The sequence below is a fragment of the Pyrgilauda ruficollis genome, unplaced genomic scaffold (genome assembly GCF_017590135.1).
Source record: "Pyrgilauda ruficollis isolate IOZ18807 unplaced genomic scaffold, ASM1759013v1 scaffold27, whole genome shotgun sequence".
Taxonomy (NCBI): Eukaryota; Metazoa; Chordata; class Aves; order Passeriformes; family Passeridae; genus Pyrgilauda; species Pyrgilauda ruficollis.
The window spans coordinates 560,881-574,912 of NW_024524044.1; the positions used below are offsets into that span (position 1 = coordinate 560,881).

At 35.8% G+C, this 14,032-nt stretch overlaps 1 protein-coding gene across 22 annotated transcripts in view; it reads right to left on the reverse strand.

The window, feature by feature from the left end:
* Nucleotides 1-14,032, reverse strand: part of NRCAM (neuronal cell adhesion molecule) — a 143,372-nt gene that overhangs the window by 22,607 nt on the left and 106,733 nt on the right. For 4 of the 22 annotated variants that reach the window (XM_041471527.1, XM_041471533.1, XM_041471530.1 and 1 more), the window contains 8 exons: nt 13,196-13,393; nt 13,013-13,083; nt 12,113-12,338; nt 11,727-11,842; nt 8,059-8,263; nt 7,777-7,899; nt 6,567-6,743; nt 5,354-5,389 (listed from right to left, as the gene is read on the reverse strand). In XM_041471527.1, the coding sequence (XP_041327461.1) occupies nt 5,354-5,389; nt 6,567-6,743; nt 7,777-7,899; nt 8,059-8,263; nt 11,727-11,842; nt 12,113-12,338; nt 13,013-13,083; nt 13,196-13,393 (1,152 nt within the window). Of the gene's footprint in view, nt 1-3,786; nt 3,798-5,353; nt 5,390-6,557; nt 6,744-7,776; nt 7,900-8,058; nt 8,264-11,726; nt 11,843-12,112; nt 12,339-13,012; nt 13,084-13,195; nt 13,394-14,032 lie in introns of all 22 variants that reach the window. The other 18 variants (XM_041471544.1, XM_041471547.1, XM_041471541.1 and 15 more) reach the window with 8 other exon arrangements.

Consider the following 14,032-nt stretch of genomic DNA (forward strand, 5'->3'; position numbering starts at 1 on the left):
TATCTTGTGGGGTATTTTTCCATCTCAAACTTCCAGTTTCTGCTCTCATTAAAGAGTTGCCTACTAGATTAAAGTATCTGGTAAAAGTCTTTCTGTTCATATGATATGATCAAACAATCAAGTTTGCTCTGAAAGTTACTGCAATTTCCTTGCTATCTTACATCTAAATTCTCTCAAGTGACTAATTTATGCTTATATTTATCAAATGCACTCATAACTGATTCTTACCAATAGCTGTACAGATTTACCCACATGTAGTACTTGGTCAGATTTAAATTCTGTGGGTTTTAACTGTTGAATAAGGTGCACCAGGAAATTTGTTCAGTAGCACATTTCTTTGCAAAATTATTATTTTTTCAATTATCCTCTTTTGCATTATTACTTGATCTCATTTGCCATCAGGCCTGCCAAGTCTTACTTAAGTCTGTTAAATGTGCCATATTTGCAACATGACTACACACAGAAGAACATAAAAGAAAGCTGATGGATCCTGAGATGATAAAAGCCTGGAGGTGAATTGGTTATGACATTTAAAGCTTGTAGTCAATCCACCCAGACTCTTTGTTTTCTCAATCACCACACCTCTAATTATAATTAACCTCTCAGTTCTTCAATACGTTTCCCAGCACTGTTCACAAATGGCAAATGTGTCATCGTCAGCTGGCAGAAGCTCCCAGCATGTGCAAGCGCCAGTTGGGAAAAAGGGGGGGAGAGGGGCAGGCAGGAAACTTTGTCCTGGAGAGCAGAGCACTGTGCTCTCTCATCTGTAACCATGCCCCACACAGTGCAGCAGTGCTGGCAAAAGCATCACTCTAAAAATCATGGGAATGGACTGTTGGTAAGCTACAGGTTTTATACAGACTCACTCTTATTCGTCTACCTCTGGAAAATTAAGCTTTTTCATTCCTGCCTCGATACAATGCAAAATTCAGCTGGCATTTCCAAGTATGGTTTTATTCCTGTAGTACCACATGATTTGCCAATTTGCCAATCAAGAAAGAGGCCTAGGCTCAAAGTAAAATTTTCTTCTATTTTCAAATTAATTCCAGTGCTTTTTTACTGGAGTCTTTTGGTAGAGTTTTATTTAATTTTTCAGCCTTTCAGGAACACAGTTCCTAAAAAGAAGAGTTATAGCCAGGCTGCAGAATCAATAAATTTTAATAAGACAGGACACGAGATTGGAAGGTATTTTAACAATGAAATAGTACTCTTTCTCAATATTTAGTCCAGAAGAACAATAAATCAAATAATCCCTAAAGTGACTGAAGTTTCGGAATTTTCATGGAATTCACCTGATATTCAGGAAAAAATGTTGGGTGAGTGCCAAGCACAAATTTGAAGACTAGTGTCAAACGGGAAAAAAAAAAAAACCCACAAAACAATATATCATAAACAATTAAGTTAAAATGCATATATTAAGAGAAAAGTTAATTTAAAGGAAAAAACCCACAGCCACACAAGAAAAAATGAAGAACAAAGGTAACAGATTCTGCCAGAGCCTGTCAGACACAGAAAAGAGGTTTATTTTCCTTTGCCTTTTTAACATTCGTAGTACGAAATTCAAGCTTTAGTGTAACAGTAGGAGTGAATTTCATTTCTGGCAGTGAGAAATGGGCATCAGTCACTTCTGGGATTATTTAGATCAATTGCAAGAGCATTTCTTTAGTGTAAGAAATACAGAAGCCAAAGAAGAAATGCAAAAAATTATGTCACTGATGAGCATGTAGCATGACATCTATAAAGCAAAAGGCATTTTCAGGAATTTTTGCACAGTGATAATAATAATTTTCTATAGTCTAGCATGCAAAGCATCAGCATTGTTCCCAGTGAACTTAAAAGAGGACAAAAGAGTGGTTCTGCATAGCAGGCTCTACTGAAAGAATCACACAAATACATAATGGAGAAGTCCACAGGGGGAGAGTGGTTGAAGGAGCAATACAAAAATACTACACTTAACTTGACTGTAAAAGCAGCTTGAAATTGTTAGCAAAAGACATGGAGACATTATGTGAAATTATTCAAGAGAGAGGGAAAACAGATGGTGGGCAGAGAAACTTATTTAAAGAACTACATTTTGTACAGAACAAAGAAAACTGAGATGCTCTACAAAGAGAACAGAGATAAAAACTCAGCTCAGAATGATTTCCAGCCTACAGTGAGGAGCTGCATACTGGTGATTCATCCTAAAACCCCAAAAGAATAGCTTCAAACCCAAAGGACAGACTACTCATTAAACCCCCTTGTAACAAAAGGGAGTACTATTTGTCACTAGTACTCAAGATATGAAGTTCACATGAAGAAGACAGACCAGAGTGAGTACCAGTGACAGGGGGCACGAACTACAATTAAAGGTTACTGTGATCTCACAAACTTATTTTAATTCCATTTCAAGACTACCAGTTACCAGTGTCAGCATGCATGCAGATTAGAAGTCCTTGCTTTCAAATATAAATGCTGACTAAATCAAAAAGAAGCTAAAAAGTAAAATGAGGAGGCTTGTGAATGAGGCTGACATGCCATGCCATGACTCCCTATACCTCAGCTTACAAAAAACATGCATCCCTATGACTATTTTTACCAGCAACTTTCATTTCTACCACTGGTCAAATTGGAATTCTATTCCTTCCTCTACATGGCAGTTATTCGAAACTTCTAATGGAAAAGGACAGAAAAGACTTGATCCTGCGATCATCTGAGTCACTTTGCAGGTGCTACTATAATTATTTTATTCATGTAATTGGGTTATTCCTTCATTTTTCTCACAGCTCTGTTACCTCATGCCTGTGGTTAGGTGCCAATATTTAAATGGCAATACCAGGGCATGCTTAATATCTAACATTAGGTATAATAAATTCTGCTTTACATATGAAATTTTCAGACACATTTAGAATATAGGTTGCTAAGAAAAATTCTTTCTTTTTTTCTTTGTAGTACCATTAATTTGATCAATTTTAGGTAATTCATAACATCACAGTATTAGAAAGAAAAAATGACAGCTCAAGTCAAATAGGATTATCAACTATAATACAATAGCTTTTTCATCCAGTAAATAACATCTAATGATTTACTCATGTAGGCTTGTGACACTAAAAATATTGAATCTATTAAGATCCTTAGATTTACCACAGCAATATATCCCTCTGCACTTTAATTTGTAGTTTTACTGTGAGAAGTGAAATATGTCCCAAGTGGCACAGCTCACGAAGGTTTAAATTATTTGAAGTCCTCCAGGACCACGTGTCTAATGTATATGACTGGCCAAACTGCAGGTCTTCACAGGCAGCTATCCAGTAGAAAACACCAAATGCTGAAATTCAGTTCAGCATTTTAGGCTGGCTGAATCTGGGACTTACTGTCTACTTAAATTCCAGGATCAGTGCGCTCAAATCAAAAGAAAAAAGGATAATTACATTTTCCTGGTAAATTCTGCCCTTCAAAATTAAAAACCTGATATGTTTTTGATAGACCACAAAATGGTTGTGGTCTAAATTTGTTCTGGCTTCGGGTCCAAATTAATAAGAACTGTAAAGACATATAGGCCCTCCTGCACTTAATAGAAAAAGGAAAGTTCACTGCTGGGTACAGCTACTTTTTGAGTGGGCTGAGCACTTCTATCTTCCAAATCCACCCACTCATGAGACCAACTAATCCGGGGCTCCATCTTGATAATATGATCCTCCTTTTCCTTACTCGTGGTGCCTGATCAGTGGCAAAGCAGTTAACATGGTATTGTAGTAACCACTGAGAACATTCATCTCAGACCTGCAGCAACTCAGATGTCCTAACAGATGTCATGGCTTTAGTTCTGTGCTGCTTGCAAGTCCAAAGTCTTCTTTGTAATTGCAAGAGCTATATGCTACAGGAATATGTGAAAACTTTGAAACCATAAACAACATGGAACCAAAGACATCTGCTTAGTTTTCTGAGAACCTGAGATGACAGCTCTGAAATGTGAGCTGCTCCAGCTAATCTTACAAATAAGATGCTTTCTGATAGCCACATACAGCTATAATTACACCTCAGTTTCACACAGAGAATCCATTTTTCCTTGCATGACTTTTTAGAGTCAGCTATAAATAATGACAACTTAATCTACATTTCTGCTGTGCATGTCCAGGACTAAAGCCAGTTTGATTGTTCCAATCTGTGCTGACTTCTCAACTATGACTAGACTAAAATAGTAAAAAAAGACTTGTCATCAAAGTAACTCCACAACTTCACACATTTGCAGAAATACATCTGATAGTACTTATATATACATATAAATATATATATACATATATATATATATGTATTCCTAAATGCAGGCATACATATATTTATATATTGTCTGATTTATACCAGACTAAGTGAATGAATATCTTTATTATGGCTGTCATTCATAACACCTGATAATCAAGTGAAAAGAAACTATATGTAAAATAATTTATGCTGTCTCTTCCAAGTTTATTAGAAATGTTGGGTACTTCATATACAGATTTTGACTTGTGATGTTTATGGTCTGAGAATCTGAAGCAGAGGTGTTCATTAGTGCTAATGACACTTGTCATTCAATGACACCTCTGTATAGAGAGACATTCCTGAGCCTGAGCTATCTCAGGACAACCTTTGCTTCTGACAATGAAGGTATAAAAATTCATTAAAAGTGTGTGCAAAACTGCATCATAAAGAACTAAATATTACCAAAAGTAATGAAAAAGAATGATACTAGCTTGTACTCACTGAAATATCCTCAAGTACTCACTCACAAGATCTGTGAACCTAAAGCAGTGGGAATATTCAATGTGCCTGTATATTCAATCTGATACTCAAACTGAGAAGTAGACAGAGGGTATTGTCAGTCATCTGTCTCCTATGCACAGTTGGCTTGCGAATTAAGTAAATGTGTTCAAGTGGGTAGCAGTAATCCACTGTGAGAACAAGAGTGCAGATATTATTTAAAACAAAAAAATGCATATGGCACAAGCAGTAAATGAATCTCCTTCGCGAAAGTAATGTTTTTTCTACTCCAGCTAATCAGTGCTAGTGCACCTGGATCCTGAATATTTATGACAGTGACATACATCTCTTAAATGTTCAGAAATAATTAGACTTTGCTGAAGCAAAGCTAATGAATTCCCCTGGAACTCTATGGCAAAATAAACAGATGAAAGGTATTAATAAGCATTCTGTATTCCTTAAAAGAAACCCCAACAAACCCAAACAAAAATCCTCCACAACTGTTTTCTTCCAGCCCTGATTATACTTTGTACAAAAATATGTAGTCCAAGATTTTCTCTCCTTACCACTGCAATTTCCCCATTTGCAACACTGCAAAATCCACACATTAATAAATCATGCAGTTTCATTTTACCTTTGCCTGCACCTACAGCAGGACGGAGAATACCAGCTTTAATGGAGGAAAACAAGAATAGGAACACTACATAATTAGATACAACACCAAAGGAAACATACATATATAATTTCACTACAAAAAACATGCAGACTAGATAAAATGTATTAATTCAAATAAATTAGAAAGAATCCATTTATGCTGAACCCTGACAGACTACTACAAGACAAAATGATTGTACATGCATTTAAAATATTTTATTGCTCATGCTTGTTAAGGTGCAAGATTTAAAATAAATGCAGTTCATATGCAAACCTAATACCCTATCAGAGAAATTGCATTGAATAGCAACTCATCTATGGCAATTCCAATAAACCATCATTTTAATGAGCACAAAAATATGCGAAAACAAGGTACCAAAATAGACTTATTAATATTAAGATGATCAAAATTATAAAAAAAGTTCCAAATTTTCTGTTGGCTTTAAACTATTCTTATTTTGTTGAGCATCTGTATTTAATTAAAAAACAACTCTAATAAAGCTCTAGAATGGCTACAAATATAAAAATCAATGGTGACAGGATTTATCAATATACTTGGTGGTTTTGAAATACTATACAGTTACTTGGGGCCATAGATGACAAACTTATTTAAACAGTTTTACAGTTTTTTGCCAGTTCTGTGAAAGCAATTTAGATTTCACAGAAGCTGCTGCATACTACAAAAAATAAATAACCACCTCTAATCACAAACCCGCATCATTCCGGTATTTTTCTCTGTGACCAAAGCTGGTCAATGATGCAGAATAGGTGAATAGACAATAAACCACTAAAAATGTAAAGTTACATGAAACTTGAAGCTCAGAAAGGCCAATGTCTGTCTTAGAGCTTGTGAGTTGATATTAAAAGAAGAGGCTTTATACCTCTTTGGGGGTTCCCACTACAGCAGAAAGCTTTTACATGTATTTTCTTTAAAAATATTTGAAATGCTTTATTCATGTATGACACAGTTAAGAAAGCTCTACAAAAAAAAACAAAAAACAAAAAAACAAAAACAAACAAACAAAAAAAAACCAAAACAAAAAAAAAAAAAAAAACAAACCAAACTTAAAAAAACCACTTGGTCCTATTTCCTTAGTGAAAGGAAGCAATCGCTATATTTAGATACAGATGTTTAATACAATCTGTAGGGGTTTTTAAAGTCAAAGGACTTTCCTTATACATACATATCTTACCTTCATCCATAATTGTTACTGCTTCCTCAGTTATCTGACTTCCTGATCCAACTGAAGTTTGTGCGTTAAAGTAAAACTTGTACCGGGTGCTGTAATTTAAATTTTTTAATATCAAGCTGCTCTCATTGGCAGGAATTCTTATCTCTACCAAGGGACCCAATTCATGTGTGTTGTTGACTGTTGTTACAATAAAAAAGAAAAACAAAAAAATTAGGAAACTTGCATACACTGTCATTGCATTTTAAAATGCTTTTGTTTTGCATGTATTTTTTTGCTTGTCTGCTGCATCTACACTTTCAAAAGAAAGTCACCTTTGTGTAAAGGTGCTAAAATCCAACTGGCAGGCAGGAAACACCAGCAAGTTTTTTAAGATCAAATTTCATTCTCATAAATCTCTGAATGCAAGGCAAATGAGTTCAGTTCAAATAATCTGAATTTATGCAGTGTTGAAGCCCTCCTTCACCATGGAAAAATTCTGAAATTCTAAGCTCAGTATGCTTAGGAAAAGAAAACACTGAAGCTACTTGTGTCTAATGTCAAAGAACAGTGGGATGGATTTGGTAAGTGGAGGAAGGTAAATTTCCTTTATCTGTTCCATGCATATGAAACTCTTTCCTTTCCAGTGTCACTGCTGAGAAATTTCTGGGCTAAGTAAGCAACTGGGATCCAAAAGAAATGATTTAATAGCTCTGAGATGAGTAAATGGCACATTTACAAATCTTTCTTTTTAAGATTATAATACTGTAAAAATTGGAAAAGCAGAAAACAATGTAATTGGGCATACTTTGATTTACTTCTAATGACATTTTCTCTGCAGTTAGAACATAGAGTTTGTAAGTAGTAGTACCTTGCATCTAACTTGGATGCCACTTATCTGTAGGACCTCACCTCCACTTGTCCGTGAATTATGGTTTGAAGTAATGAAAGTAATAAAAATGTTAACCTTGCACTACAGCAAGAAAAGATTTCCAAATACAGTCATCTATATTATCAAAATATATTAGTCTTTTTCAAATTTGACACTTACAATGCAATCATATCTTTTGTACACTATAAATTTAACATAACTTTTTCTTCATAAATGGATTATTATTTGGTAGATACATTGCCCAAGTTAGAGTTTTATCACAGAATGAAATAATGGCTTGGGTTGGAAAGAACTTGAAAGATCAGAAGTCCAACTCCCAAAATATATTAATATTGAACTTACTTGGCTGAAACTTCAGTGTATATGATGTCAAAACACCATTTGGATGGGTGGGTGAGCCCCACTCCAGAGTCAGAGAGTCCAGTGTTGGGTTAGTAATCTTCAGAAAGGAAGGTGAACTAGGAACTTTTGAAAAGAACATAGAGTAAATACAATGTAGATTAACTTAAAACAGGCCATTAATTATTAATTTTTAAGAATATTACTGTATTGAGAGAGATTATTATTTTATGAAGTCCAAGTAAACCCCATTTAAGTTTAATATCTAGGTTTTTCATTTCATACCTCCTTCAGGGGTCTTAAATGCTTTGTCTGGGCTTGCTGGTCCTTCTCCTTTACCATTAACAACTCTAACATTCAGCTTATAAGAACTATAGGGCTCCAGCCCTGGTAACATTCCAAAAGTCTTGTTTCCCCTGAAAGTCAAGATCTTTTTTTCTACATGTCGTCTACTCCTTCTGGACAGACTCTGCACTTTCCAGTAGTAAACCTAAAGACAAACAAAAAAAATTACAGTGAGTGCTTAGGTGTTCAGATTTTCTAAACTCTGAGCTTTTCCAGGAGTGTCCATTAATTATAGGTAGAAATAACTGCAATTTTAATAAGCTCAGGTTAGACACAGCACAGAGCTTTCCTGCTCCAGAAACAGACCTTGTCCAGAAACAGTCTACACAATCGAGTGCAGACTACCACCTGCCAATCTGCTAATGCTCAAAACCAGTCTGATACAAGCTCTGGTTGGGAACTACATTGGTCTGTGATCATTCTCCTGTTATCCAGGAGGCAGAAGTTATCCATTCATTCAGTAAGATGCCTACAGGCCTTCCAAAGCAGATTTGGACTTTGCCTCCTTGTTAGATCACATCCCTGACCATGCTATTCCTTGATGTCAGGTTACCTATAAATGGGAAAGAAATCAAAAGATTTGATTTGGCTGGAAAACCACACAAGTTCTGAAATTAATCTAAGGTTACAGTACTGGAGTGATGGGAAACTGTTCCTCCAATTATGTGATAATTTGATCTGATGAGAAAGCTGATGCTGGTGTCCATTGAGCTGACTTTCTAAGAAACCACATATCAGCCTCAGAGATGCTTTCCCTGCACTCTCTTTACTACACAGTCTCTCTACCATGGTAACTTGAAAGTTATTAATAGCTGCCCCTCCAAAAGACTTGTGCTACTCCTAAGATTGTCATCTTCAAGTACACAATTGTTTATTTTTCACAGCATCATTTTCATACACATATGATCAGAAGCTAAAAATCATTAAGAAATCTAAATGAATAAAAAATCTATTCCTATTCAGGCCAACTGTAAAACCCCTCTTTAATTCAGGAAGCCTGGATTTCACATAGGAATTCAAAAAAAGGGGCTAAGACTTGCAAAGCCCAGCTAGATAGCCATAAAGCAATGTTGCACTTACACCAGCTTTCAACATACCATTTCACTCCAATCACTTTTAAATGCCACTGTGTTTTACATGGTTTGAGTTAATGTTTTTCAATATCACCAGCTGTCATCCTACAGCTCTCATCTTATCAGCTACTGTAGAAAATCATTTACAAGCTAACAAAACTTGAAATGTTGGTACTATTGGTACTGAAACTCATAAGCTATAACAAAATAGAGTACATCACGTTTTCCATACTTTCTTCCTAGGTTTGAAAAGCTTTATAGTACTGCAGTATATTGAGTAATAGCTAGATTAATACAAGAGCAAAATATGAATTATGTGCTGGAGAGTGCTGCTTAGTTATACCTCTTCCTGCTTTGTTCAGACATTTGCCTTCAAGACGTGACTCTTTAGCTACTCTCTTAGTTCTCTCTTTGTTAAGAAATCTGTCCCCAGTGCAACACTGTATATTGGGCTACTGACAGAAAGAATTTTATTAATTAGGAAAGCCTGAGTGTGCTAGTAGGATTTTGCTTCTGTGTTTACAAAGAGCACGTCGTGTGCTTTGTAAAGCTACGTCAATGATGAAGATACTTCATCCAAGAAAAGTTTTCAGTTTGTATTGAGCGAAAGCTTTTTAATAATAGCTTCCCACCAGGTCTTATGAGTTCTCATGCCCTGTCTAGTCTTGAACCTATTTTAGCTTGATTTAGCTGCATTTGCAAAAATTATTTAAGGTATTCTTGCTGCATCTGCAGCTTATTCAAGGATATATCATTGTCACATCTGTCCTAGCCAGAACAGCAAAACTACTCAGTGGTCTGGTCTGCTGTCAGTCCTGTGGTTGTGAGCTTGTTTTATTTATTATTATCAAGTAACTTATTTGACCTTCACTTTTTCTTAGCATTGTGTAATTGTGTGGCTCTCCACCCCACAGAAAAAAAATTATACTGTATATAGAGAAAGCATAACAAATTAAATAGAAGTGGTCATGACATGACTAACCCCCTAGATCACATGGAAAGGAAAGTGATCCCATCAGTGATTACAGGATAGAAGACAACCCTCAGACACTGAAAGTCAGAGGAAAAAGAACTGTCCATCTAAACTTTGGATGATGACAATTCACTGTAACCGTGCTGCTGAACTTAACACCTGATGTATAGGGAGAAGTGTGTCTATGGATTTTGGGTTTGGTACTGTTATAGCTCTTTAATAGAAATTTGGTGATTTGGATTAAGAGCTTTAGTGTTGCTGTAACTTGATTAATAACTACCACTAATTTCACTAGATTCCAACCCTTTAATCATCACAGACATTTTCCTTTGATTGCCCATTTGTACATGAAATATCAGATGGATGTAAAGCTGTCATCTTTAGATAAACATTCAAGAGACTAGTGAAGTCCTGTTTCTCAACTGAGTTTATTGTGTTAGTGTGGCAAAGCAGCACACAAACTACAAACATTCACACTACCTCATACAGAATTAGTGTAAGTCTCTCTGGATGATGGTATTTTCTGGCAGGAAAGAGATACTCACATACCAGGAACTCACATTCATGTGGTAACCAGTTATAGAGCACTGAAGTTCAGTTTCAACATTTCTGACTGCTCCATTTTATAAGTATGGTGCATATTTATTCTCCTCCAAATACTCTCTACTGTTTTAATTTTTCAAATATTTCTTTTACCTCCTTTCACTTAAAAAGAAGTAGTTCAAATTAGTCTTATTCTAGTTTGGACTAAATAATCCGTTTTGTTAGAACGCACTTATGAGAATACTTACAGAGGAGCAAAGAAAGAATTACTTTGATTTTCTTCAATTGTTACATAGGATGTTGTAGTTCCCTCACTGAAGCAACTTTTCCCTATCCTCCGCAACTTTTTCCTATCCTCCAGGGACACCAATTTCAAATCCTGAAGTCCTTGTGTCTCCCCTTCTCTGTTAAATTGCAGTCTTTTTTCTCCAGCACAGCCTTTTCAGTTATGACCAAAGGCAGCACACTACCTTACAATAAGTTTCCTTCCATTATATGGGCACTCCGAATCTTCTGCCATTTCATATGTCCTTAAGTTGAGCTTTTAAACTGAGCTTTTTCCTGGCCTCCAAAAAGACACAGAAGCCAGCATATGCTAGTAAGTGCCCAGTTACTCTGAATTAAAAACATGATTAATCATATTGAAGCAGAAAATTAGTAACCTTAGCATCAGACCTAGAAGAAACCCCTACAAAAGTAGTTCTTCACATCCTCTAAATTACTTTGGAAAAAGATCTGTTACCATTTTTTAACCTGTTTAACATGTGCAAGCTTGATTGCAAACACATGCCATTTTTCTGCAAGGACAATGTCACAGAAAGCTAGTGCTACAGGGCTGGAACATTGCTGAACTCTGTATGAATTGCATCAAAGCTGCTGCACTTGTCAGCAGAACTTGGGAGCTCACTGAAAAGCACGAGTCCTCTTACATGTCAGTTACACAATCTGGATACAATCTCATACGGGAAGATTGATCTATTTTAATAAACAAGGAAGAGAATGCTTTTGACAGTACTTACTTTGTACCCTTGAAGGTGTCCTCGGACAGTTTTCAGTGGAACTGGGTCCCAATGGACCTTTGCTAATGTGCTGTTAATAACATGAACCTGCACATTGCCTGGAGCAACCATTGGCACTGTGTGGAAAGGATGCAATAAGCACCTAGTTAGAATTAGAAACCACACAAACATAGTTTTTTAGTATGAGTCTTTGCATTGTACTGAGGTTAAAATGTTCCTATGCTTTCAGCATTGATACTACAGAGTAATATCTCCAAATTGCTTCCTTTTAATTAAAAAAATAACTACTATCTCCCTTATCAATATTTCAGTATTTTAAATACCCACTCAGATTACATGTTTAGTTCCTTTTAATTAGGATAACTGAGTCAAACTACAAAACTTACAGTCTTCCCCTGAATGTCCAATCACCTCTGATGGCTCTGGTGCATACCCCAAGTCATTTAAAGCTTGTACTTTAACTTCATATGGAACAAAAGTTGGTGTACCAGACACAATATATTTAGATACATTTGCAACTATAACAGATGTCCATTCATCATCAACATCTTTCTGGCGCCAGCTGACTTTGTACTGAAGCCCTGGTCCATTAGACTGAAAACCTTTTAAAGGCTGAAATGAAAAGAAATATTTTTTTTAAATATTCTGAAGCATCTGAAAAATCTTAACTTAGAAAGAAATACATTGATTCTTTTATAGAATGTCACTGAAAATTTACCACTGTATTCTGCAACAGAGAAGCACCGCTGAAAGTTATGCAATATAGCTTTTACAAGAGGTCACTTCAGTTGACCATTTTTTTTTTCAGTTTTCACTTTTTGGTAAAAAAGCACATTGAGTGATGTTGGTCACTAAAACTTCAACAGAAGTTTTCTCATGGGAAGTGCACAATGATTAGTTTATCATAAAAGGTGACAGTAGAAGTAGCATCCACATTAGAATTCACTCTAAAAATTAGACTCTACTTGAAATGAACCTCCTTTTATATTTTGAAGTTTTTCTAAAGTGGCAGCAAAACATCCTGTATTACCTAATTATTGGCTTATCTTGAGAAATCACACAAGGAAATATGCACACCCCCCGCTTTAACTTATTTTCATATTAAAAAAAAAAATCAGTTTTTCCAGGAAAACGAATATGGGGAAATGTATGAATCTAGCTCCTTTTCAAGAATATTTTAAACAGGCAATTGGGTATTCTCATCATTGGTTCTCAAAACAAAAAAAAAAAAAATGCTACTCACAAACCTGAAAACAAATGAAATCCTGAAAAAAGACCCTTCTTACCTCCCATGTTATTACCAAATTATCAGGTTCTGAGCCTATCCCCTGTACATTAGCAGGATTTTCATCAGGGCCTAAAAAGAAAACGTTTACACGTGAACAAGAATGGCTGCTGTGTGATTCCAAGCAAACTCAATGCTATTCATAGCAGGAATCAATCACTGGGAAGTGGGAATAATTATTTACTTGCAGATTTTGTCAGGTACTGCTCAGATGGCTCACTGGGCTGGCTTCTGCCAATCTTATTGACAGCTATCACACGGAAGGAGTAGTTGACATAGGGCGACAACTTCAGCTGCACCGTTGTCTGAGTGCCAGGGACTTCCGTCTGGTAATGCCACACTCCTGGTTCGTGCAGCGCGTCTTCGTACTCAATCACAAAGCCTGCAAGCAGGAATTGCATCCAACTTTACGTCAAAACTCAAAACAGCTTCCCAGACAAGTACTGAATTTCATTTCTGAATGAGCTAGCCAGAAGGGATTGCTCCAACCAGTGCTTTCAAATATCATGGAACCTGACATGTAAATATATAAATCTAACACAAATCTATAATGTGGATATCAAAAGTAGAAATAAAGGTGAAATATAAAAATAAACCCTTAATTTTATCCTTTGCTACTGTCACTAATGCAGCCATCTCTCAGATAACACATTTTTACAAGAGCTCTCTGCCAGGTACTGGATTTTAATTTAATGGGAGCCCTTGAACTATCACAGCAAGTAAGTGGAATTTGACTGCCAAATACATTGTTCTTAGTTGTATCAAGCAGACAGCAGGCAATACCTGTATACATTTAAAACTCCCTGAATATTCCATTTTCCCCAATGAAACTAGAATAATGAAAATCTATTTAAAGTCAAGAACCTATACTTGAGGAAGGTTTTTGAGAGTACTTTTCATTAACTTCAAATTAAATCAGGGAACATATGTTCAGACACTAAATTTCTTAAGAGCACTCTGTGTGAACATTATGATGATTACTGTCAAGACCCTACAAAGCATATAACCTCAGGGATAAATA